Here is a 22,633-nt window from a genome sequence, read left to right as displayed (position 1 = left end):
ATGATAATTTCATAAATCATTTCCTTTTTCCTGAAAACCAAAGTATTAATGAAATGCTTGAGCTTTTAAATATGCCAAAGCTTTCGAATCCTCTTCCTTATTTACAGTAGCTTCAACTTCCGGAATAGCATGAATTGATAAATTCTCGAATGGCTCCAAATATTGATCGTTTTCTGTCAATTGACGAAGTAAGGCATCTATGTTATATTCTTCACCAAGCGGTATAGGTGTTGGATTTGAAGGTGTTACGCAATCCATTTTAACATCCTTCCGTAAAACGTGATCAATATCGACAGAAGAGAAGAATGCCACAGACTGAGGCAATTCATCAAATCCCAACCGATGACAAAAAAAGGATCTAGTCCATAAATTGGCGACCTGTAAGGCAAGCGCAACACGGAACCTATCTTTATTAGTCGAGAAGTAGCGAACTTCATCATGAACTGTTAAAGACAATCGAGCCTCTAAACCATACTTGCGAATTAAATGCTCCATAGAAACAACAAGCAAATGCAGATAATCTACAGCTGATGACTGAATTGCCCAATTTACTCTGGATGTCATAAAAGAGCTTTTACTGAGGTTATTAGTGCTTAAGGCTTGAGTAATTCCTGCATTTAGAACAGGAGTTCTCGGAAAAGTCATTTGAGCCATTGATTCCAGTTTGTTAAATACAAAACTTTCACTTCCTTTTGACCAAAAATGGTGCGCTGGAATTCCCATAGAAAGCAGCCTTTTACTAACTTCGGAGCGAACCCCTTTAGTAGATTTGTATAACGCTTTAGCTAAATTAGCCGCTTGAGTATCGTCTAATGAAGAGTTAAATTGCTTTAAAAGTAAAGCTGTATGTTTCAATCCGGCGCCATATAGGCGACCATAATTAAAAACTTTTGCAGCATCTCGGCTTACTCCAAGAATTGCAGCTGTTTTTGAGTGCAAATCTGTACCATCGGATTTTTTACCTTCCAAAGTCATCCAACTAAGAGCGGTGGCACCATGAAGACTAAATTGAGAATCACCAATAACTGCAACGATCCAAAGTTCTTCTGAATCAACATCTGCACCTACGAATGTATATCCTTCGGGAGCACGGACCATGGCCTTAAGCTCTGAACCCAGTCTATTTCTTTTTGCGTTAGAAGCAGTTAACCAAGTGTTCTCTACAGCACGTCTAGTCACAGTGCCCATGGGAATAATTCTTGGAAGAATCATTCCGAAACCGTCAGGTTGAGATGCAAGTCCAAAATTAACATCTTTTTCCCAAACTACCATCTGAGATTGAATACGGTCACGAGCGCTACGCCAATAAGAGCAGGAAGTACTCATTTCTAGGGCATTTTTCGCTACTTCGAATTTCGAAGTGAGAATCCCATCTTCAAAATAACTTTGGTATGTCTTGGATAAAGGTGATCCACACCTCGCATCAGGACCATCCTTATGAGGAACTTTAAAATATGCATAACTTTCTGCATTTAGATTTGGGTCCTTTTGCGGATCACAGTTGCAGTGAAAAAACTTACGACGTAGAAGGTCATCAATTTCTTTTTGGGAATTTTTTTCTACTTCAAAAACCCAACCATGGACATTTGACCATACCAAAGGGTGTCCTTCCCATTGCAAACGCAAGAGGATAGGTGCGAGTCGGGACTTGTCAGATGCAACGGCTTTTTGTGAGTTCTTTTCGTATATTAACTTATACCATTTTGGGACGACAGGGGGTGCAACATCTGATTTAGCTGGCTTGCGATACAACTTGCAGGGACTCCAATCTAATTGACGTAGCCATGGATCTCCAGAAATAGCAATCTCATCACCTAAGAAGTCCTTCGTTTTCTCAGCATAATAAGAAAGCTTTTCTACAACTACATTAGACATGCTTTTGTAGCATTTTTCAGCGTTATTGATATAACGTTTCCAAGAATTATTCACCGGTAAAAAACTTGTGCTCATGAGAAGCATAGCTGCAAAAGTCGTTGGATGTGGACAAACTTCAAGAAATTGAGGAAGAATTCTTTTATAAACTTCATGAGTAGCATGAACATCAGATGCGCAGTAAGATATAGCCTCGTCCAGATTCTGTAAAATTACCCCTTTATCCAGTTCAGAAAATAGATCACGTGTCGCTTTACTCATATCAATGTTGCAATGGAACTTTGCTACATCTTTGAGTGAGTTGACAGAGACGTGTCGCAGCCAAGGTTCTTGCTCAATGAAGTTTTCATAATCAAACTCAGCTTGAGAAGAGTCATCGTCGGATCCATTAGATTCTTTACCAATGGTTTGCCTAAAGGCTTTCTTAGCCTTAAACCAAGTGGGTTTTTGCCGTGAACACATTCCATTGGTAGCAACGTGTAACGACATGGTATCGATAAAAGCATTATTGGATCGCTTTAGACTGTATTCTTGCAAAATTCTCTGGCGATCAAAACTGACGTGATGACCGACGATAAGGTGTCCTTCTGGTCTTAGAGGAATAAGATTTCGATCCTGCTCTGTTTTTCCCAACAGCCACGGCGATAACCAACAATACCAAGCGTCGGGAGACGCAGCAACGGCTAAAACAGCAAAATCTGATACTTTATATAGAACCTCAACGTCAAAAACGAGCATGGCTTCTTTGGGATAAGGCACTTGTTCTACAGTACCATCTGAACCATACCTAGTCCAACCGGAGTGGTGGAGCCATTTTTTTGGAATAGGAGGTAAAGAGATTTGAGCAAATGAATTTGCATTCGTGAGGTGAGGTTCTGCGCATTCGCGGCCGATGTTTTCAAAGTGTTCAGTTAAGCTTTTTCCTTGTAAAGCAGGAAGACGAAAATTATACGACGGCAATTTTGTTGTTTCCCTACCTGTTAGGTCATGCTTTTGGAGATGAAGCTTTGCAAGTTCTACATATAAATCGGATGGCCTACGGGCTTTTCCCGGAAATATTTGCGATTGCAAAGCTGGCGATAAGTACTGAATTCCTACCGGGTTAATTCTTAATGCAGCATCATCCGTTAACTTGTGCGTCGCATATGAGCGACTGGTGGAGCAGAAACTACGGCACAGTAATGGCTCAATCTGAGAGACACGAAGCCATTGCGAGCCGAGTCTACGGACTGCGTATCCAGGCATGTACAAAATCTTATTAAAGGAAGCGTAAAGACATCTATTTTAGCAGATAGACACAAACGGACAGTTCACTGAAAACAAAAAGCTATTCTTTGCAGCTTGTTGTAAATGTTGGACTCAGTAAACAGACCGTGGCATACGACGGCCGACAATAGGAAGAACTTTGATGGAAGGAATTTTGAAAATAATAAAGAATAATTGAAAAGCTATCAAGGACCAAGTACTTTTTTCTGCTTTTTACAACTTAAATAGACGATAGGTTCGTAGTAGGTATGGATTGCGCGAACGGTCGGTTGTAGTAAATCGTATAAGGCATTGGAAGAAACTTCAGAAGTAAACAAATCCATGGAGACGTATCTATAAAACATAAGACGGAAATTCATGCTTTAGGTGCTTATTTTACTTCGTGCAGGGTGCCAGAGATGTGCTAGCTATGAGTGAAAAAACATGTGAATGGATTGCTACAATTGAATCAAATTACTGCTAGGTTAAAAAAAGCCATAGAGAAGGCAACAAAATATAAATTTACTCAACCATTAATTAAACAACTGTACTAACGAATTCGTTCAATTTAGAGACTGTGGACGTTGACGATGTTGTGGAATTCGGGCTTGAGGGAAGCACCACCAACCAAGAAGCCATCGACATCCTTGAATTGGAGGAATTCCTTGCAGTTACCGCCGTTAACGGAACCACCATAGATGATACGCAAGCCTTCAGCAGCTTGAGCACCGAGTCTCTCAGCAGCCCACTTACGGATCTCAGCGTGAACTTCTTGAGCTTGGGCAGGAGTAGCGGTCTTACCGGTACCGATGGCCCAAACGGGTTCGTAAGCGACGACGACCTTAGACCAGGACTTGACCTTGTCAGCCAAAGCGTTCAATTGACGAACGACAACCTTGATGGTGTCATTGGCTTCACGCTCAGCCAAGGTTTCACCGATACAGGCGACGACGGTGAGACCTTGTTCAATGGCGAATTGGGTCTTGTCGGCAACGAGCTCGTCACTCTCGTGGAAGATGGTACGACGCTCGGAGTGACCAGTCAAAGTGTAGTTGATACCAGCGTCAATCAAAGATTGGGCACTGTTCTCACCAGTGTAGGCACCGTTCTTCTTGTCGTGAACGTTTTGGGCACCGACACCAATATCCTTGCGAACGTGTTCACGGGTAGGGATCAAGTACAAGTTTTGAGGGAAGATAACAGTTTCAACCTTGTCGACGTTGAGCTTGTTTTCGTTCAAAGCACCAACGATTTGCTTCATAGACTCCTGAGAGCCGTTCATCTTGAAGTTACCACCGACGAAAAATGTACGAGGAGCAAACATCTTTACCGTTCTGTTTATTGTTTAGTAGGATACACTTTTGCCAATGGCCCCAATGATTATATATAATTTCTTTAGACAGTCACATATTAACGAAATGCTTTGAGGAGTGCTCCGCTCATTCGACAGTCTTCTTCGGAAGAGGTCCACTCTATTGCGTTTTTACCTATCGTTGCTTTCTCCGAATCACCCTGACGTTTTTCCCCTGATGACTTTAGGTGCACTAGGCATACCCGAGGGATCTACAGACAGCATTTTTAAATTCCAAAATGCATTGCATTTAGCTTTTATTTCAATTCTATTATAATCTCCATCCTCTTTTTGATATACTCAAAAAACCGACAAGGTCCGACGCAAAACCAAGAAATGCGACATTACGAAAAAGTTCGTCCAGTGGCTAGAGCTTCCTAAAGAGTGATGTGTGGCTTTGGATTACACACAAACTAAAGGATGGTGTTTGTATACTTTGTACAAGCATCTGTAGATCGATGTCAACACATGAATCTTAAGAAAAAATGCCAAACAAATATTAGCGTCTTCAAAATGTAAATAGAGACGTTTCGGTAATTGTTTCCAGCGATTTCGCCTCGGATTTTTCCGCGATGACTTTGTTACTTTAGATATGCGGATAAACAAATTGTACCCTGATGAAGAGGTGCGGATCAAGAGAAAGTTCTAGAGAACCCGCTGTGAGATCCACTTGTCCCACAATGACGTCGCAAAGATGTGACGATGCGGTGTTTTGCGTTCACTTTCGTTCTTGCACAGTAACGTAGCGAAGCAAACTTCAGTGGAGTAACAACCCCAGGAAAGAAGCAACAGACTGTAAACAAACAGAAAACTCGACTCAGTACATTAGGAAACGACGTTTGAGACAGGTTGGTGATTAGGAAGGATTGTAGAAAGAGTGTTTATAAATAAATGGAGGTAGGAAGGGAAATTGGAATACTCTGATAATGTGATTTTTGAAACCACTTTGTCAATGTCAAAATCATTGTAATATCACTGGTGTTCTTTGCCAAAATCACTCTTGCTACTTTTTTTTGGGTAATAAAATATGCACCGAGGGGTCCATCTATGGCTCTCTATTCGAGAAATTCTGATTTCTTTAGTGAAATCTGTTTTACAGTGATATCATATATAGAGGTATTAGGAAGAATAAAAGACATTGTTCAAAACAGCGTAGCATGACAAGACACGAAAACGTAAGATAAAGTTAAAAAATAAGAAAAAGTTTTTTACAAACGGGTTTCATCTTGTTTTTAGTTTGTGTTCACGCATGGACCCCTTTACAAGAATTGGCTCTCTTCAAAGGAATCTCGAAACGCTTCTGGTTAAACAGACTTGAATTGCTTCATTGAATTTTTGCAATTTATGACTTTAAAAATAAATATACACAAGAGTCTCATGGCTCGTTTGTTGTAACCTTCAAAAGTCTCTATTTACGGTGCTCATGTATGTGCGTAGCTCAAGCCCTTCCAAACCACCTATATTACCAAATCTCAGCAGTCTATGCCAAAAAGGTACGTGTTTTGAATTTTTCATAATTCTTTTTTCTTGTAAAAGAGTTGTTAGTAACAATTGACATAGACAGCCGTGGAAACTGTGAAAATTTAGGAATCATACTCATTGACAACTGAATATAAACACTAAAACTATACCATTTTATGCTCCATGTTTGGAGGCTTCTTGAGAATTTAGGGAATGGTGGATGCTCAACATAAAAAGCCAGATATTGAAGAATTTTTCTCTTTTTTGCAAAATGCTTTCCATCCTCTAGATGCAAATCTGCTGGATTCCTATGTTCGCAATCCTTTCGACCACGACGGCCAAGGCGGACCTTTTCGCTGCTTAATTACGTTAGGTAAGTTCAATCTACGTTCAGAACTGCAAACTTTGTACATTTTTGTGCACTTCTCCTTACCATTCTACGCCAACAAATTAAGCATGTTAAAACCTCCCTTTGTTTAGACGGATTGAATCGCTTTTTCCTTGTTTGTTTCTTTTAGTAAAAGCTACTTTTTTATTTAGTTTTATCTTTTTTTTTTGTTTTTCCTTCTTCTTCATCGATTGCCCGCAATTCAAACATGCTTGAACGACTTAACTTACGAGGAACCTGGATTTCGCAAAACCAAACTGTCTTTCCATTCAATATTATCTACAATTTTACCAATTTTTTCTCTTTTTCATGCTTAACCAGTGCTCGACGACTTTTTTTTTTTTTTTTTCCTAACAAATTGTTTTGACTAACCAAGTTATTAGTTCCTTATGAGGCTCTTCCTTTGAATGTTCATGAAGTCGCAAACCGAAAACCATATGTTCGACCCGTATTGATTCGGCCATATCGAACTTTACGCTTTGCAAGTAATGAAGGATATGTTTGTAAATTAACACCCGAATCATCCTTTACTCCAATAGAGACAATTACGCCTGCTTATAAGGGACGACCTGCTTCCCGTCGCTACATTAGTCTTAACAATTACCAAAAATCTACGGTTCTTCCATTGAACGAAAAAAACTTTTCGAATCAAGTCGTGGTTCAACTATTGGATTCTCTAGAAACTGACCTAGATGTAAACAGCACCCGAGCGACGCTATCAGCTGTCGATCCAAACTGGCTTTGTCAGGTTTCAAACTTGACATGTAGCCGTAAATCTATTGCTAACCTTTGCATTCAATATGGAAGCCAAATTTATTATGATCCGTCTTACAGAAATGCGTACGAAATTTGGTCGAATTCCTTACTCTTGGCTGCATTTATTCATACACAAAGAGCGCTAATTTTACCGGATCTTTTCAGTATATCTATCAGAAAATCATTAGAACGATTTCACTCTCAGAGTCCTGAATATCCGTCTCTTCCACAACCTACTCTTGAGATCCAACAAGAAGATACCAAACCCCCTCTTGAAAACCGTTTGGATCAGCAGGATACTACTAATACATTTCCTACGAAAAAATCACCTTCTCCCAATAAATCCGATCAGCATGTATTACAGAATATTGCTTTTATTACAACAACGAATGTATCGCCAAAATCTCCAAAACACGATGTCCCCTCACAAATAGCGAAATCCCCCATACTTCAAGAATTGCATTTGCAAAATGTTCCATCCAACGATAGCACTGAAGAAGAACAAGTGGAAAGTGAACCTGCGATGGATGAAGAGCAACTTAACGAATCTTCTGATTCAGAAGAAGAATTTACAGAGTTGCTTGACTTTCTGAATAGGAAGAAGGATTGTGAAGAAGTCACCGCCCAACGAGATAAATTATTCAAAGCTCGAAGTTTCCTGGAGAGCTGGCAAAAAGAATGGAAACTTCTTGATCGAGCAATCAATAATGCCCAACAAAGTACTACTAACCAATCTCACCCAAACCCAAGAGGTCGACCTCCTGGCTCAACAAAAGGGCGTAGGTCAAAGTTATAAGCACTCACATTATTATTTTGTCTATTATGTTTCTAAGATTTAGTAAAAGTTCACGGATTAGGAAACATTTTATTTGTTGTACCCATTCTATAGATTACGAATCATGTACATAGTTGCTTTTACCAATATATATTTTCCCTCTCATAAAGTGTTTTTACAATAGCAAAATGAAAAAAATAGTTTATTAAAATACCAGTACCATATCCCAAAACTTTTATGTTATCATAGCTCGACAAATCATTAACGCTTCTGTTCTTTCAACTCTTTGACAGCTTCGTCTCCCATGCTTTTGGTTATCGTCAATTTGCCCATTTGTTGACTGGCAAGTCCAGCAGCCATGCGTTCGTTTCGAGAGTTAATAGTCTTGGTGATACCCTAAAGAATATGTTAAAACAACCCAGTTTATAGAAAATCAAAATAATAACCAGCAACCTACCTCATTAGCCAAATGATCCTTAACTGCAGCGGCTTTTCTAGGAGCAAAATAACGGGCTAAAACAATGTTAGTTTAAAAATCCCATTCAGTCTGAACAGGTCAAAAATTTGCAATAAAAAGAAGTGCTATCTGATGATAAACATCTCTCTTCCCGTATTTAGAATAACAATTCTTCACGAATTAAACAATGGCTTCACATAACCAGCCAAAAGTCTTTTACCAACAAACCCCATTCATTGACCCTAACGCATACTTACCTCCTTTCTTCACATTCTTCTTTTGTTTAGATATTTTATGAGCATTCTTAGTATTCTTTGAGCCTTTCTTCTTTAATTCTCCTTGAGGCATTTTGAAAATGGTTTAATTCAAATTCAAAAAGTTTTCCCATCTCCTTCTTTCTTACAAGTAACAGCCACCAAGTAACAAATCAGTTGCCTCCAAAAGACAAGGCATTAGAAACTACATAATGAATAACTATAGGAAAAAGCACTTTGTAGTAAAGAAATTTACTCTCATTCCTTATAAATGTCATGATGTAGAACTATTGTTTCATGGTCGGTTTAAGTGTTCAAAGACGTGTTCAGATCATTAAGCAAGTAAAACAAAAAAAACGTAAGACATTTTTCTATTTGAACTATGAATATCATTTTGAATCATCACGCAAAGCTTTGCAAGCTCAGATAGTGGTTCAATCGTAAATTGGATTGAAAGGAAAAGATATGTATTAATCGCAGTATAGATTTCATAATTAGAAGAAGAAAGAATAACTTGCTTGAATGATTAACATAAATATCGACGTCTAACAAAATCATGATGAAGGAGACGGATTTAGCATTTTCTTCATCTATCTATCTTTGGAGTTTAGATCACTCAATTTATGGTTCAATTCGTTTCGTTAAGAATGAGCAAATAATTCTTCTCAAAAACAATTCCGCTTGATACTTAGATACAACACGTAGAGTAGAGTACCATTGGCCCTTTTGAAAACATCGGAGCTCATACTACACGCTTCACTTCAAAGAGACGTTTCAAGTAGATGATTTGAAAAACACAGACGGACAATAAAATAATAGTTTGAAGAATACTCCACCATTTAACGCGGTCATTTGTACTTTCGGCCGTGTTACGGTGAACGCGTTCTCGAGCAACGAAATATTCTTGTTCATCCTTAACATGAGAAATAGTATCGTGAAGATTGCGAACTTTTCCGATCAAAGGATTGTCTGCTTCTAGATCCTCATCAGAAACATAAATAACTCCATGAACGTTAAATAAAACTTCCTTAGCCTCGTTGTCCAATGCATCCTTGAAAATATAAGTTAGTTTCAACTCGGTACTCATTCTAAGGATAATCAGAAAGAACGTATCCACTTCTCGTATCACATTATCTTTTCTTTGCAATTCGCTCTCCCACACTTACGTTTTTAAAGCAGTATGTATATTTTCCTGGGTTTTTGACAGTGAAAGAATACTGTGACATGGCACTAGGGACTTCTTGATGCATAAGTTGATTAAGAGGATTATAGACACTTAAGGAAACAAGCTGATCACCGCCCAGGTTGGTTTGATACGTAACCGACATTTTATCATTTGTTCTTAGGTTTTCATAAAAGCATTCTGACTACTTAGCAAGGAAAAACTAAAAACCAAAGAAGTATACCAACATACCAGTTTGATGGGGTGGTAAATGGATTCCGTGTCCAAAAACAATAGAAAATAGAGAAGCCCAAAAAACGAGCTTTATCATACTTAAAGACATCATTTTTCTCGCGGCAACAAGCAACGATTTGTCTTCTTTGAAGCGAACGTTGTTGGTGGAAGGAAACAGGTACTTAATTGAAAAGTAAACAAAGGCATCTACCATTTCCGACTGCTCTACTGTATCTATTTTAACGATATTGTCTTTACTTTCCACCAAATGATATAACAAAGTGTGTTAAGAATTCTTAAAAATATTTCTTTACCAAACCAACTTCTTGCTGGGAATGCATTATAGCATGGTTTAAAGACAATATATCTGAAGCAATTCGTAAATTCAAAAATTTAAGTATACTATTCTCATTCTAAACAAGGGATCATTAGTAAATTTAGGACGGTTCACAATTTTGGAATTGGTATCCTACCAAGAATCTCATACGTATCCCGCAATATAACAAGATTCAGTTCACGAAGAAAACTAAAATCAAGTAGGCTATAACTTCATGTTTGAAATAAGTCAAACTGTTATTGAGACAAGCATTCAAGGAGCTCCCCGCGTGTGGATTCAGCTTGTGGAAATGCTTCCTTCATCCTCAATTTATGTCTGGGCAAGCAACAGTGGATCTTGTCCGTCTGGAAATCTTACGCTTGGCGTACCTATGGGGAAGGATATAGCTACCACTGATTTAGTAGGAGTTGGATCTATTGACGATCTTTCAAGAAGGATGTCGAGAATCCTTTCAAAACGGTACCAAATTCAAGCTTTTTGTAGTATCACTCTACAAGGAGAATTTCCCAATGATCCGGAAATCCAATCAGGATTTACCAAAACAATGGGCGCTGTAAACAATATGATTGAAGAGCGAAGGAAAAAATCAAATGCTTAAGTTATACTTAATTTCATTCCCTGATTTATAATAAAATTGCTGGGCGCATGGACCGCTGAACCCATTTTTCTATATTCTCTTCCCTAAAGACAACGTATTCGATAGCTTTATCCTCTAAAATTTCCTTGCGACTCATGATGGACCACAGATTTGACCAATACATAATGTTTTCTGTAAACTCTTCTTGGCATCTGGGCCCATTTCCTAAACCAGTTTCTGCCCACATAGACCACTCATCCCACTTAGTTGCTTTGGCTTTTATAGATTTTCGTTCACCTGGTGGCACGTATCCATCGAAGCAAGTGTACCAATGAATATACAATTCATTTGCAACATCATGCATGGTTTCTGGTGGAAAACTAGAAGAGACCAGTAGCTTTTTCATAGCCAAACGATAATCACCCCATAGTTTCGTCAAGTTCATCGACAATAGGAATGCTGTTTCTTCCACTAGAACTTTTGTAATTTGGTCAAGCAATTTACTAGCCCGGGGATGAGAGGCATGGAGGATTTGTTCCTTAGTTAGTAATGTATAAGTATAGGGAACGTATTCAGAAGGGGACCGTGAACGAGTGTTTTCGGTATGGCTTTCGACAGACGAAAAATGTGCATAACGAGATCCCCAAGTCGATTTGTCACGAGAAGCATCCATGGGCATGTCGATAGCTAAATTGGGTTGAATACTTTCAGTGAACGAAAGACTTTTCTGTTGAGCGGTAGGGGCGACAGATGTATCAATTTCCATTCGTGGATGCTCGAAGTTTGCGGACTGATCTAAAACATCTATTGAAGGAAAAGCCTCACTAATCAAAGAGATTGGATGTGTGGATTTTGAATAACTCTGTGATGAAACGTGATGTACAGCTGCTTTAATGCAAAGATTTTTATCATCAGATAATAGATTGACAGGTATTAGTTTCTCATTTTGAAAATAAAGACAGCAATCCAATATTGCATTATCTCCTGACTCGTTTACAGAGCATCGTTCGTGAAGCTTTTGACCACGCAGATTTGGAAGGCTGGCACGAAAACACTGTAACAAAAATTCATGAGCTTGTCTAGCCAAGTAACCGCACGCTGCTTTGGTATCTGATTTCAACCCGTCTAGTTCTTGAAGCACCACCCAAGGAAGAAGGATCACTACTTGAGGAAACTGTTTGGAAAGTACTTCCAGAAGATTTTGGCATAGAACGAGATGCGATAACAGAAAATTTGTATCAACAACGAATAAACCCTGAGGTCTTAAAATTTCTTTTGCTTTGGGAGAAGTAAAAGATATCGAGTCTAACTTGGGTAAGATTTGCGACAAGGATGGGGCACGAGATGAAGCATATTTGTTTTCGGAACGGTCTTTATTTATAGAATCAATAATGGAATCGATTTCCATTGGATCATTGATCTCTATATGACTCATAAGCGTCGGTACTCCCATAGTCGTTCGTTTAACTAGATTCAAAAAGCGATTTCTGATATATATATATATGTACAGAGTATGATAACAGAAAAGCTTCCAAGCAAAGAAACGAAAAAGTATAATTAGATGTATGATATGTTCCAGGAACCGCAGTCTATTCGAGAGATGTCCCCAAATATTAAAATACTATGAAATAAACAAGATGATCCAAATCCTTTGATGCAATGAGAAAACTAGTGATTTTCTAATCTTCCAAACCCGTGACAAACAAGTTACCACTCAAAGGCTTGTAAATAGAGAACGACCAACAATGAGTGCTGCCGAGTCCAAACGAGCCTCAATCAATACAGACTATGAAAAAAGATGTTTAGAAAAAAGTAATTAGAAAATAGACATACAACACAAACAACTATTAACGGATTGGGCCCTCTTGAAGGTGTTTCCATCAAACGATGTCATAATTAGTTCCTTGTATATATTATTAAACGTTCTCTCATATAATAGTATTTAAAATATACTAATATTAAATCAAGCAGCAAAGTTTCCTCTTCATTCAGGTCGTGTACTTGAGCTAGCCCTTCTGTGTCTTGACTGAAAGACCGGCAAGGCTATTAATAGTGGTGAAAGTCTCGTTGCAAAATTATAAATTGTCTTTTTTTAAAGTATAGCTTTATGTTGTGTAACATGTAATTTCCCGAAGCATTGAGCTCAGAAAAAGAACCTAATACAAATTAAATAAGGGAAGCTGAAAAACAGCAGAAGGTCTCGTGGCCCAATGGTCAAGGCGCCTGACTACGGATCAGGAGATTCCAGGTTCGACTCCTGGCGGGATCAATATTTTAGTTTTTCTTTCATTTAAGCAAGTCGCTCTGTTGGTGTGTAGCTAGGATTGATGATAGTTTTACTTTACATATCTTATTTTACATATCTTATTTTTTTTGACCTACCGTAGGCATATACATCGACATTGTGTTAAGGGTATTCCTGGAATGAAGAATATTACGGCAAAACACAAAGTCAAATACAGATATTGAATTCCTTAATCTTGATACAAAAGTAACTGTTTCTTTCGGATTTGATTGATATTAGACGACATAGACAAATTGATTTAACCATAGCGCACACTAAAAACAACTACCAAAGATCTTGAATCGAATAGCACTGTTCAAGTGCACGTCACTATCTCTTTTAACAACTTCCAATTAATTCCAGTTTATATGTCTAACTGGACGCAATTGCGTGGTCATAAATATCATTTTCTTCAGGCTCATTTTGATCCGGAAGATTCACTCCATGTTATGAAAATTTCCATAACTGATCTTACAAGGCTATGGGGATGTACATATTCGAAGGATCAAACCATTGAGCAAGCAGAGGTAAGTCGCTCGCCATTGCCTTCTAGTGCAGAAAGAAGTGGCACAATTCCTTCAAAAACGGCTTACAAGTCGAATGCTGCTTTCATTGTACATATGTAACTAACAATAAAAGAAACAACGATGTCCAATTGACCCTTTCGAAACTTTTGATACACTAATCGAACTACTCAGCGAAACACTTTTGAACGTCTCGTCAGAAAGCCATGTTAGTTTAAAAGAAACAAAATCTGACGAGTGCATTTCTTTATTCTGTAAAATCAAAGTAACAAAAGACATTCAGCTCGATTGGAAATGGACTCTTCGACTACAGCCGGCAGAAGCAATGTCCAAACTAATTTGGTTTCCTCTCACTTTCCACTTACTTTCTTCCGAAGTACGTGCTCCAGCCGGATCTTTATTATCAGTTGTCCAAGACAGGTCTCAACAACTTCAAGATCAGTCCTGGATTGACAGAGCTGCAGCAGAACGCTCAGCAAAATCCACCCCTTCAACACCAAAAAAACGTTCAGCTTTCGTCGACCTTATATCTCCTAAACGTTCACGAACAAATTATGACTTTATTGGATAATAATTATTAAGAAACTCTGTTTACTTGGGTGTGATCGTTTGGTTTCAATGAAAGTTTTATCTCAACGAAATTTAACATATAATAACACCGTGTTTAAACATCAATGATTCATCTTTTTTAAAATGTCCGTTCTCAAATGGAGACACACCAAGGGTAGTTATAGTCTTGATATGTACTATGACTTACGGTTATTCTAGCAACCAATGTAACTCTACAGGAAAAGAACTCCCGTAATACACGGTACATTCTAACCCTTCTCCTTGAGATTAGGAGACGTAAAGCTATTAGAAGGTTGCAACAAAAGGCTTTTTAGGTATTTTATCGTTATTGAGTAGCTGAGACAAAGGCTCATCGAGGTTTCTTTAAAAAAAAACATTCCATAAATTTCATTGATAACAACCAAAAGACAAGATGTCGTATATAGACCAAACGAGTGACATTAAATTGGAAGAAAAAGAGCGGCTTGTTTTCAAAAAGCAGATCGAAATAGGGTACACAACAAAAAAGAGTACCCAGATTAGCGCATTAGGTAACTAATATACAGATATCAAAACGTGGACAACATCAAAAAATAACAAGAAAGGTTTACCGGATTAAATTAACGTAGGACTCCGGGACAAGACCACTTCCTCCCGAGAATTCGTCGTATGCAACTAGCCAGCCATGACTAGCCTCTGATATGATGCATATCGTCTGACCCTCGGAGACGCCCAGTTCATTTTCATGCAAAGGTTCAAAATCATATAGAGCAACAGCATCACAAACAACTTGTATAGTGTTTGGATCATCGGAATCTTCGGCTCCGTAGTCATTAGCTTCACCATTATTTAATGTGCTAAACACACTCGCATCTCCATCGTCTTCATAGTCTTCTTCTACTTTCTCGACGATTCGCGCGTGGAACCCATAAAATAACTCATGATCAACTGGATATAGGTAGTCTCTTGCAATTACCGAGTAAGGATCTTCAGTTTTGCTTTCAGTCATTGAATAGAATCACAAAAATTACATATAATTAATATTTTGCAATGAAGATAAAAAAAATCGAGTGAAATAGACGTATCACGTATTGCAATAACTCTTATGTTTTACTTCTTGAGCACTTTATTCCCAAAATGGAATTTATAAGAAGCAAACGTAAGACGAGTTATTTTTAACTTATTTGTTTTTTGCAAACTACCAAAACAGAGGATAAATAATGAAAAAGATCTTCACCCCGGGTTCTGTATGGTGTTCAGCATGCGCGCGACAAATCACTGTATACCAAAGCAAAATGGATCACAGAGTTTCACTTTGGTATTTCATGGAGAAGTAAGGGTTTGGATTGTAATAATGAACCAACAAACCTACAGATCCTAATTTTGGAAAACATATACGAGTGACTAGTAGTGGTTGAAATGTTTGTGAGCGCGAAAATTTATGTTGTTCGATACTAAGCCTTATGGGCGTAAACAGTAGATATAACATATATAATAAAAAAAATTCTATTTTAAAAGAACTTTTAAATTTGGAAGCGGTTCTTGTATAAATCAGATTTACACTAAAAACCATATAACAAACCAAAAATAGACAGTCTATGTACCCTGTAGTTATTATTTATTTCTATTTGTCTTTTAATTCTTATACCTTGGTTTTAAATGAACATCGAATAAGCATAATTGGGACGGAAGCGATGAATACAAAACCAACGAAATAAAATGAACGAAACAGAAGAAGCAATGCTTCAAGCATAAAGTAAACTGTATCATAAATTATAATGTTTATAATAAGCTTTAAAAAGGAAACTAAGAGTAGCCACGTAAAGCAATGGCGGATAGAATTGCAGCCGTCGGGTTTTGCATAGCGGCTGCATCCAGTTTATAGTACTGAAGTTTGATTAGATAAATTATCGACAGTACATATTGCCTTACCTTCTTTACCAGCTTCATGTCGGCTAGCTTTTTTAAAGTCTCATCACAAAAAGGTAGTTGTTTGCCTTGAACTATCTTTGCTACACGCGCAAGTTCCTCTTCCTAAAAAGGATAAAGTTAGAATTTCTAATAAAAATCTTCGGCCTTGGAATTGGCTCTCAATCAGAACATATCTATCTAGACATGAAGCCCTTTACCGTACCTCTGAAGGAGCACCATTGATTTCCAAAACCACAATATTTTTGGACTTTTTGGTCATTCCGAATTGTCTTAGGGCTGTTGATATCTATTGCGTATTTTGTTAGTCAAGTAAATGGAGCATGAAAGTGTAAGAACAAACCTCTGTTTTAGGACAGAGCGATAAAATTACTTCCATGTGCAGCGTTTTTGATTTCATCTGTCCGTCCGACTGAGCTTGCAGAGCACGCATAGCAGCACTATAAATTTGCTTTACAGATACAATCTGCAATTACCAACTGTTAGTTTCCGTATAATAGCGAAATTAGTAATGTTTTTACTATTCAATTTCTAACTTCGATTTTCAAAACGTACACTAGAAGCGTCAATAAAGGCATAATCGTAAGCAGGATTTTGTCCAATGAGTTCTTGATGCAGTTCCTCTGCATTCTCGACGTTTTCAAACACGAATACACTCAGAGGTGTTTGCTGAAATAATGGCAAATACATTTTAAAATACAGAAGGTGTTTCTACCGCAAATTGGACTATGTCCTTGTTTTTCCCAGATTCACTTTGGTGGAGTTCGTACCTCACCGAAAATAGTCACCATCAACAAAACTACCATATATTTCTTCATTTACACGTCTCTATTTATTTTATTTACTTAATATTCTTATAAAATGGAAGGTAAGGACTATTAAACGAAAATTGTTGTCTAACTAGAGCAGAAGCTGCGATTCGTTCGCGTCTAAACGTGGAGGAAAGGCCTTTACGGCGCTTGATCAGTCGCTGCATGGGATTTACAAACGAAAAGTCAGATGAAGCAAGCATGAAAACTTTAGAAATCGAATTCGCAGCCATGTCTGCCTTTTGGCTTCGTTTACAAATGCAATTGGACACCCATGGCAAAGAAGTCAGCCTGTATCAAAATAACTTAAGAAAAACTCGTAAGCATAGCAATATGGTACTTTTTTTGGACAATTTTTAACTGGTTTATTAGAGCAAGATTATGAGCAAGAGGAAAAAGAGATTTCCAGACTTGAGCAAGAATTACTCCTTGCCCAGCAGGAACAGGAGAAGCAACAAGAATATGATGAGCTTGCTAAACCTATTATGGCAAGAGGATTAAGATCAAGAGGTGAACAATTAGAGTATGTACTGTCGCTTTCCTTCCAACGACGTCAATTAACCATGAAATAACAGATCTATCGCAAAATTGGAAAGTGCCATCCAAGAACTTGAGGAGGAAAATAAAAATTACGAGCAGCAGTGGAATCAAAGAAAAGAGAATTTTGAAAAAATCGTCCAAAGTATTGATGAGTTTCGAACTCTTCTTCATCCATCCAACAATGGTGATTCCGATTCCGAAGAGGGTATCGCCAGCGAAGGGGAAACCCCATCATCCTCTGGCTATAAATAAACTATTACTTGGCTATTCTGTTAATTTGGGTGTGTATATATATATGTGTGTTTTATTTTTGCTGTTTTCTTTTTATTTTGGTTTCGCAACCAAATGGATGGAAAAGTTCCAGAAAGAATTATTTTAGAATTAACTAAAATTTTACTATTCTTGACATCGCTCGTTTTCTCATGTCTCTTTCAACATAACTCCATGGGGGCGTTGAGAAAACTATTAATACTTCGGTGTTCCTGAAAGAACGGATGTATCCTTCATTGTTCACGTTTTTCTAATAGACATAATGAATCCAACTTAAGCTTCTACATTTCAAAGATTATATTGATTGTAAGTCTACGCTGCCAAGAGTATCACTGCGTGAAACTTTTCATGGAACTCAGACAGAAGATAGGTAAAATGGAATTCTGAAAGCAAACAATAGAAAGTTGCATTTTCTTCTGTTAATTAATGGCACAATTACACTTCAGTTTTGTTGTATTTACTTCTACTTTTTCATAGCTGATACTCCATCTATCTTAATTAACTTAATGTTAGCGAACATAGCAAAAAGGTGTCGGTTAGCATCTGTGAACCCAAGAGAACAGGCTGTCAACGGCGGTTTATTCTTTTCAATTGAAAAGTATTATTAATCATAACTGAAACAAGTGAATAAGGTTATTTATTTTCCTATATACGCATCGTTTCTTTTAAAAAAAAGGTTGTTGATACATCGGCTAACGTTTATAATATCCTACTGAGTGTATACGAACGGTTCAACTCGTCTAATAGAACATATGCACCCAGGTACAAAAACCGCGATCAAGGAGATCACCGTTTATGCTTTGGCATTCGGTTGTTCCTGGTATGCAGCTCGTAAGCTGCTTTCTTCTTTGGATCCTTACCGTCAAAAACAACAAGATACAGTCTCAAAGAGTCGCCAGAAATTGGAAGACTGGGCAGAAGAACATGTTCGAGAAATTGAAACGGTTGAATTGGATGAGTATGAACAAATGGTGGCATCTCAGTTAGTCTTGCCAAGCGAAATCAATGTAGCTTTTGGCGACATCGCTGGGATGGACGAGCATGTGAATCATTTGTTTCAAGACGTTTTATTTCCTTTAAAATATCCAGAAGTTTTTAATACGCATAGTGACCTTCTGTCATCCCCAAAGGGCCTCCTCTTGTATGGACCTCCGGGCTGCGGTAAAACCATGTTGGCAAAAGCCTTGGCAAAGCAAAGCAATGCTACATTCATCAATGTTAGCGTAGGTCTTTTAACGGATAAATGGTTTGGGGAGTCGAATAAGCTTGTGGATGCACTATTTTCTCTTGCTCGAAAGTTAGAACCCTCTATTATCTTCATTGACGAGATTGATACTTTTCTGAGACAACGACAGCGTACCGATCATGAGGCTATGGCTCAAATTAAGGCGGAATTTATGTCTATGTGGGATGGTCTCTTATCCGGTGAATCTAGGGTTCTAGTACTTGGAGCTACAAATCGTCCTGGAGACATTGACGAAGCAATTCGTCGTCGAATGCCAAAGGTTTACTCTATCCCATTACCCACCTCTAGTCAAAGGAGAAAAATTTTGGAATTGTATCTTAAAAACGTAAAATTGGATGAAAACTTTGATTGGAATGCTGTCGTCGCTTCAACAGCAGGTTTATCGGGCTCTTATATCAAAGAAGCTTGCCGCTCCGCATTATCTGTCCCACGACGGGAATTGTTCGCGATTTTTGGAAATGATTTAGATAAAATAAAAGCAGAAATCGACAATGGTGGACTGCGTCCTTTAAGAGCAGAAGATTTTATCGCTCGGGATTCCTTAGAAGGATTATCTATAGACGTCGAATAGACTCTACAACATAATATTAAGTGCATATTAGGTTACAATTTTATCGGATTTAACAAAGCATATGCCTACTTAGAAACATTTACAGGAAGCGTTAATCGCACCATGTTGGGTAGTCTGCTTGCTTTTTTTACTTCTCGTACAGTAGGATATCAATTTTACATACTAAAAAAAAATACAAACTTGCTGCATTGAGCAAAATCACAATGACATTCAAAAATGAAAATTTTGATTTGTAAAATCTACGAAATCCTCTAGTGCTTGTTGTAGCGGAAGGTACGCTCAGGACGAGCAGAGGGGTTGACGACAAGAGTGGGAATGGAGTCGTAGCCAAGAGCCTTGATCATGTCCTTGGTGTCTTGGTCAACGTTAATCTTCTCCTTCTCAAGCTCAGAGACTTCAGGAACGTATTGGTCCTTGCGTTCACGCTCCTCCTCTTGAAGCTTGAAGGAGATACCGCGGACAGGGCCACGTTGAATACGTCTCATAAGGTGAGTCGTGTAACCAGCAATCTTGTTGCGAAGACGCTTGGAAGCAATAATAGCGACCTCATCGACAATTCTCTTGTTGGTTTGGAAATCCAACGTGAGACGAGGATAGTATTTCTCGATCACTACGCGAGAAGCTCTCTTCGTAGTTTTGGTACGTACACGACCCTATTCAATAGTTAGCACATCCGACAAATTCAAGTTATCAAACACTATGTTCCTTACCATTTCTGTTCCTGTGATGAATTCGTTACTGTGAAATTTCGTGTTTGTAGTACGTGACTGCTGTTGCTGTACTATGACCCATAGGTTAGGGTTTTTACTGATGGGCAAAGAAGCCGTTTTTTACTGAATAGTAAGACAGTGTAGCGAAATAAATCATTTTAAGATGTTAATAAAATATATCTGCTAGTTGTTCTTTTTCTTTTTGTAAGACTATTCATTTATTATTAAATATTTATTGAGAAAGACTCATTTAAAACAAGAGTAATTGTCAAGCGAACTACATTTGTGAATAGACGATTATGCAACATTATTTGCCATGATACAAAGGTTGGGATTAAGAAATTGAAAGATTTCTAGTCCCGAGATATTGTTCCTTTAATATGAAGCAAGCAAAAAATAGGACAGATACGAACTAGCCACTTGTTTTTCTATCGACCAAGCTTAAACAGAATCACCTTGTGGTGTTACCATTTGTTGAATCCGTGAAAACCCAGCCCTCCGCCATTGTTATTTTTTAATAAACATTCTGTTATTTTCGAGTGAATCTATTTACCTTTTGTGGTAGGTTTCTCGTTTGCTGAAGTCGAATTGGTTTTCATCATTCCTACCCAACCTGCCACCGAACTACGGGATTTTGCTCCACCATAGTGGAACAGAAAACTTTTGCTCCCCTGCAGGATGCCACCTCAAAAATATCATTGCAATGTATGTGCACAAGATATAACGAGGATGATTCATATTAGGTGTGCGGAATGTGCCGATTTTGATCTGTGTATTCCTTGCTACACTTCTGGAGCTTCCCTTGGTGAGCACCAACCAAGCCATCCATATCGTATTATAGAGACAAATTCTTATCCTATTTTTACAGAAGACTGGGGTGCAGATGAAGAACTTCTGCTCATTGATGCGTGTGAGACGCTGGGCTTGGGAAATTGGGCAGATATCGCCGAATATGTTGGAAATGGACGTACGAAAGAAGATTGTAGAGATCATTACATAAATACATATATTGAAACAAATAATTATCCTCTTTCTAAGAGCGAATTTGATGGACCCATTGACCGGATAGCCTTCGCTGAGCAAAAGCGGACTCGCATGCAAAAATTCGAACCCCCTCCTGTGATTCCTCCAAAACCGCTAGCCTCTACACCACAATGTCATGAAATCCAGGGCTATATGCCTGGCCGGTTGGAATTTGATCAAGAGTATATGAACGAAGCCGAGGTCTCTGTCAAAGATATGAACTTTGAAGAAGATGCATCAGAATCCAAACAACAGGAAGATTATATTAAGCTTACGATGATGAATATTTATAATTCTCGTTTAATAAGTCGTGCAATACGGAAACAAGTCATCTTTACCCATAATTTATTAGACTACCGAAGATTGCAAGCTAATGAAAAACGTCTCTCTAAAGAGGAGCGTCTCTTACTTAATAGAACTAAAGCATTTGCTCGCCTGCTTTCAGCTGAAGATTATCGAAAATTTTTGCATGGGCTTTTTGAGCAAGTTGCCCTTGTAAAACGCATTCAAGAGCTTCAGGAATGGAGACAGATGGGACTTACTAGTGTTGAACAAGGTGCTCGTTATCAACGCGATAAAACACAGAAGGTGAGCTTCAATTTACTCTTATTATCCGCAAAATGACTAACTTTTCTTAACAGATGCTGATTAGCAGAGCTACTAGCGGTTTACTTCGTCAAAATAAACCCATACATTCTTCTGCTCCGCCAATCCCTTTTCAGATTCGGGATATTCAAAAATTTGTCAAACAACCTATTCCTGTCCCTTCATTTCCTACTTCTGCTGATCGTCATCTTCTCTCCGATGAGGAGCATTCATTATGTCTTCAGCTACAAATTTTTCCAAAACCTTTTTTGGCATTAAAATACGCTTTAATTTCTGCCTCTCTTCTTCTTGATAAACCTTTTTCCAAAGACGACGCTGTTCAACTATTGAAGCACATTGATCACTCAAAAGTTGAACAAATATACGACTTTTTTAAAAGGTCAAATTGGATTATTACTCCATAATTCGCACAGATTCCCCTATTTAATGTTTTAATTTTCCTTTCGTTCTTTTGGTCAGAAAAGTGTCAATTTCTTTTGGATGCAAACCTCCCTTGTATATTTAGTTCTATCATTTTTTTACTGTCTGTTAAATAGTTTACTTTGCAATGCATATAGATTTTATACATAATTATCTTCTTCCTACTGTCCTTCAGCAAAATGTATGATACTCCTGTCTCGCATATTTCACCACAAAAATTATCACATATATAGTCACGAGGTACAAACTACGTTATGAATACGAAGCATTAATGAAGATGATT

The 22,633-nt window shown here is 38.0% G+C and overlaps 14 protein-coding genes and 1 non-coding gene across 15 annotated transcripts; 7 read left to right on the top strand and 8 right to left on the bottom strand.

The window, feature by feature from the left end:
• Positions 1-45: 45 nt before the first annotated feature.
• SOCG_03998 (DNA polymerase) lies at positions 46-3,117 on the bottom strand (the record flags this gene model as incomplete). Its single annotated transcript, XM_013163907.1, has 1 exon — positions 46-3,117. The coding sequence occupies one exon, from the start codon at positions 3,115-3,117 to the stop codon at positions 46-48; it is 3,072 nt and encodes a 1,023-aa protein (XP_013019361.1).
• Positions 3,118-3,529: 412 nt separating this feature from the next.
• Positions 3,530-4,483, bottom strand: SOCG_03997 (triosephosphate isomerase). Its single transcript, XM_013163906.1, has one exon. It carries the CDS (start codon positions 4,439-4,441, stop codon positions 3,686-3,688), a length of 756 nt encoding a protein of 251 aa, XP_013019360.1. The 5' UTR covers positions 4,442-4,483; the 3' UTR covers positions 3,530-3,685.
• A 1,135-nt stretch (positions 4,484-5,618) lies between these two features.
• On the top strand, positions 5,619-8,016 carry SOCG_03996 (uncharacterized protein). Its single transcript, XM_013163905.1, has 3 exons — positions 5,619-5,961; positions 6,029-6,302; positions 6,701-8,016. The coding sequence occupies exons 2-3, from the start codon at positions 6,143-6,145 to the stop codon at positions 7,867-7,869; spliced, it is 1,329 nt and encodes a 442-aa protein (XP_013019359.1). The 5' UTR covers positions 5,619-5,961; positions 6,029-6,142; the 3' UTR covers positions 7,870-8,016.
• A 2-nt stretch (positions 8,017-8,018) lies between these two features.
• SOCG_03995 (leydig cell tumor protein) lies at positions 8,019-8,665 on the bottom strand. Its single transcript, XM_013163904.1, has 3 exons — positions 8,563-8,665; positions 8,306-8,361; positions 8,019-8,244 (listed from the first exon to the last, which is right to left on the bottom strand). The coding sequence occupies exons 1-3, from the start codon at positions 8,651-8,653 to the stop codon at positions 8,110-8,112; spliced, it is 282 nt and encodes a 93-aa protein (XP_013019358.1). The 5' UTR covers positions 8,654-8,665; the 3' UTR covers positions 8,019-8,109.
• Positions 8,666-8,834: 169 nt separating this feature from the next.
• SOCG_03994 (COPII-coated vesicle component Emp24) lies at positions 8,835-10,176 on the bottom strand. Its single transcript, XM_013163903.1, has 3 exons — positions 9,974-10,176; positions 9,726-9,922; positions 8,835-9,610 (listed from the first exon to the last, which is right to left on the bottom strand). The coding sequence occupies exons 1-3, from the start codon at positions 10,167-10,169 to the stop codon at positions 9,302-9,304; spliced, it is 702 nt and encodes a 233-aa protein (XP_013019357.1). The 5' UTR covers positions 10,170-10,176; the 3' UTR covers positions 8,835-9,301.
• A 330-nt stretch (positions 10,177-10,506) lies between these two features.
• Positions 10,507-10,890, top strand: SOCG_03993 (uncharacterized protein; the record flags this gene model as incomplete). The annotated part of the gene is made up of 1 exon (XM_013163902.1): positions 10,507-10,890. The coding sequence occupies one exon, from the start codon at positions 10,507-10,509 to the stop codon at positions 10,888-10,890; it is 384 nt and encodes a 127-aa protein (XP_013019356.1).
• Positions 10,891-10,915: 25 nt separating this feature from the next.
• Positions 10,916-12,322, bottom strand: SOCG_03992 (RNA endoribonuclease; the record flags this gene model as incomplete). The annotated part of the gene is made up of 1 exon (XM_013163901.1): positions 10,916-12,322. One exon carries the CDS (start codon positions 12,320-12,322, stop codon positions 10,916-10,918), a length of 1,407 nt encoding a protein of 468 aa, XP_013019355.1.
• Positions 12,323-13,065: 743 nt separating this feature from the next.
• Positions 13,066-13,138, top strand: SOCG_16259. Its single transcript has one exon. It is a non-coding gene; the product is annotated as a tRNA-Arg (tRNA).
• A 383-nt stretch (positions 13,139-13,521) lies between these two features.
• On the top strand, positions 13,522-14,248 carry SOCG_03991 (xrcc4 like factor; the record flags this gene model as incomplete). Its single annotated transcript, XM_013163900.1, has 2 exons — positions 13,522-13,680; positions 13,793-14,248. 2 exons carry the CDS (start codon positions 13,522-13,524, stop codon positions 14,246-14,248), a joined length of 615 nt encoding a protein of 204 aa, XP_013019354.1.
• A 585-nt stretch (positions 14,249-14,833) lies between these two features.
• SOCG_03990 (Shk1 kinase binding protein 5) lies at positions 14,834-15,235 on the bottom strand (the record flags this gene model as incomplete). Its single annotated transcript, XM_013163899.1, has 1 exon — positions 14,834-15,235. The coding sequence occupies one exon, from the start codon at positions 15,233-15,235 to the stop codon at positions 14,834-14,836; it is 402 nt and encodes a 133-aa protein (XP_013019353.1).
• Positions 15,236-15,651: 416 nt separating this feature from the next.
• Positions 15,652-16,915, bottom strand: SOCG_03989 (CGI121 family protein). The gene is made up of 5 exons (XM_013163898.1): positions 16,711-16,915; positions 16,499-16,621; positions 16,361-16,444; positions 16,159-16,260; positions 15,652-16,113 (listed from the first exon to the last, which is right to left on the bottom strand). The coding sequence occupies exons 1-5, from the start codon at positions 16,843-16,845 to the stop codon at positions 16,033-16,035; spliced, it is 525 nt and encodes a 174-aa protein (XP_013019352.1). The 5' UTR covers positions 16,846-16,915; the 3' UTR covers positions 15,652-16,032.
• Positions 16,916-17,016: 101 nt separating this feature from the next.
• SOCG_03988 (THO complex subunit 7) lies at positions 17,017-17,756 on the top strand (the record flags this gene model as incomplete). The annotated part of the gene is made up of 4 exons (XM_013163897.1): positions 17,017-17,023; positions 17,065-17,283; positions 17,337-17,487; positions 17,540-17,756. 4 exons carry the CDS (start codon positions 17,017-17,019, stop codon positions 17,754-17,756), a joined length of 594 nt encoding a protein of 197 aa, XP_013019351.1.
• A 498-nt stretch (positions 17,757-18,254) lies between these two features.
• Positions 18,255-19,768, top strand: SOCG_03987 (outer membrane ATPase Msp1). Its single transcript, XM_013163896.1, has one exon. The coding sequence runs from the start codon at positions 18,527-18,529 to the stop codon at positions 19,589-19,591; it is 1,065 nt and encodes a 354-aa protein (XP_013019350.1). The 5' UTR covers positions 18,255-18,526; the 3' UTR covers positions 19,592-19,768.
• SOCG_03986 (40S ribosomal protein S17) lies at positions 19,740-20,331 on the bottom strand. Its single transcript, XM_013163895.1, has 2 exons — positions 20,302-20,331; positions 19,740-20,244 (listed from the first exon to the last, which is right to left on the bottom strand). The coding sequence occupies exons 1-2, from the start codon at positions 20,302-20,304 to the stop codon at positions 19,843-19,845; spliced, it is 405 nt and encodes a 134-aa protein (XP_013019349.1). The 5' UTR covers positions 20,305-20,331; the 3' UTR covers positions 19,740-19,842.
• Positions 20,332-20,457: 126 nt separating this feature from the next.
• On the top strand, positions 20,458-22,543 carry SOCG_03985 (SAGA complex subunit Ada2). Its single transcript, XM_013163894.1, has 2 exons — positions 20,458-21,912; positions 21,966-22,543. Exons 1-2 carry the CDS (start codon positions 20,980-20,982, stop codon positions 22,332-22,334), a joined length of 1,302 nt encoding a protein of 433 aa, XP_013019348.1. The 5' UTR covers positions 20,458-20,979; the 3' UTR covers positions 22,335-22,543.
• Positions 22,544-22,633: the final 90 nt, after the last annotated feature.

This window comes from Schizosaccharomyces octosporus, assembly GCF_000150505.1.
Source record: "Schizosaccharomyces octosporus yFS286 unplaced genomic scaffold supercont6.2, whole genome shotgun sequence".
Lineage (NCBI taxonomy): Eukaryota > Fungi > Ascomycota > Schizosaccharomycetes > Schizosaccharomycetales > Schizosaccharomycetaceae > Schizosaccharomyces > Schizosaccharomyces octosporus.
Note: the sequence above shows the minus strand (reverse complement) of the source record. Positions and strands in the feature narration are given on the sequence as shown.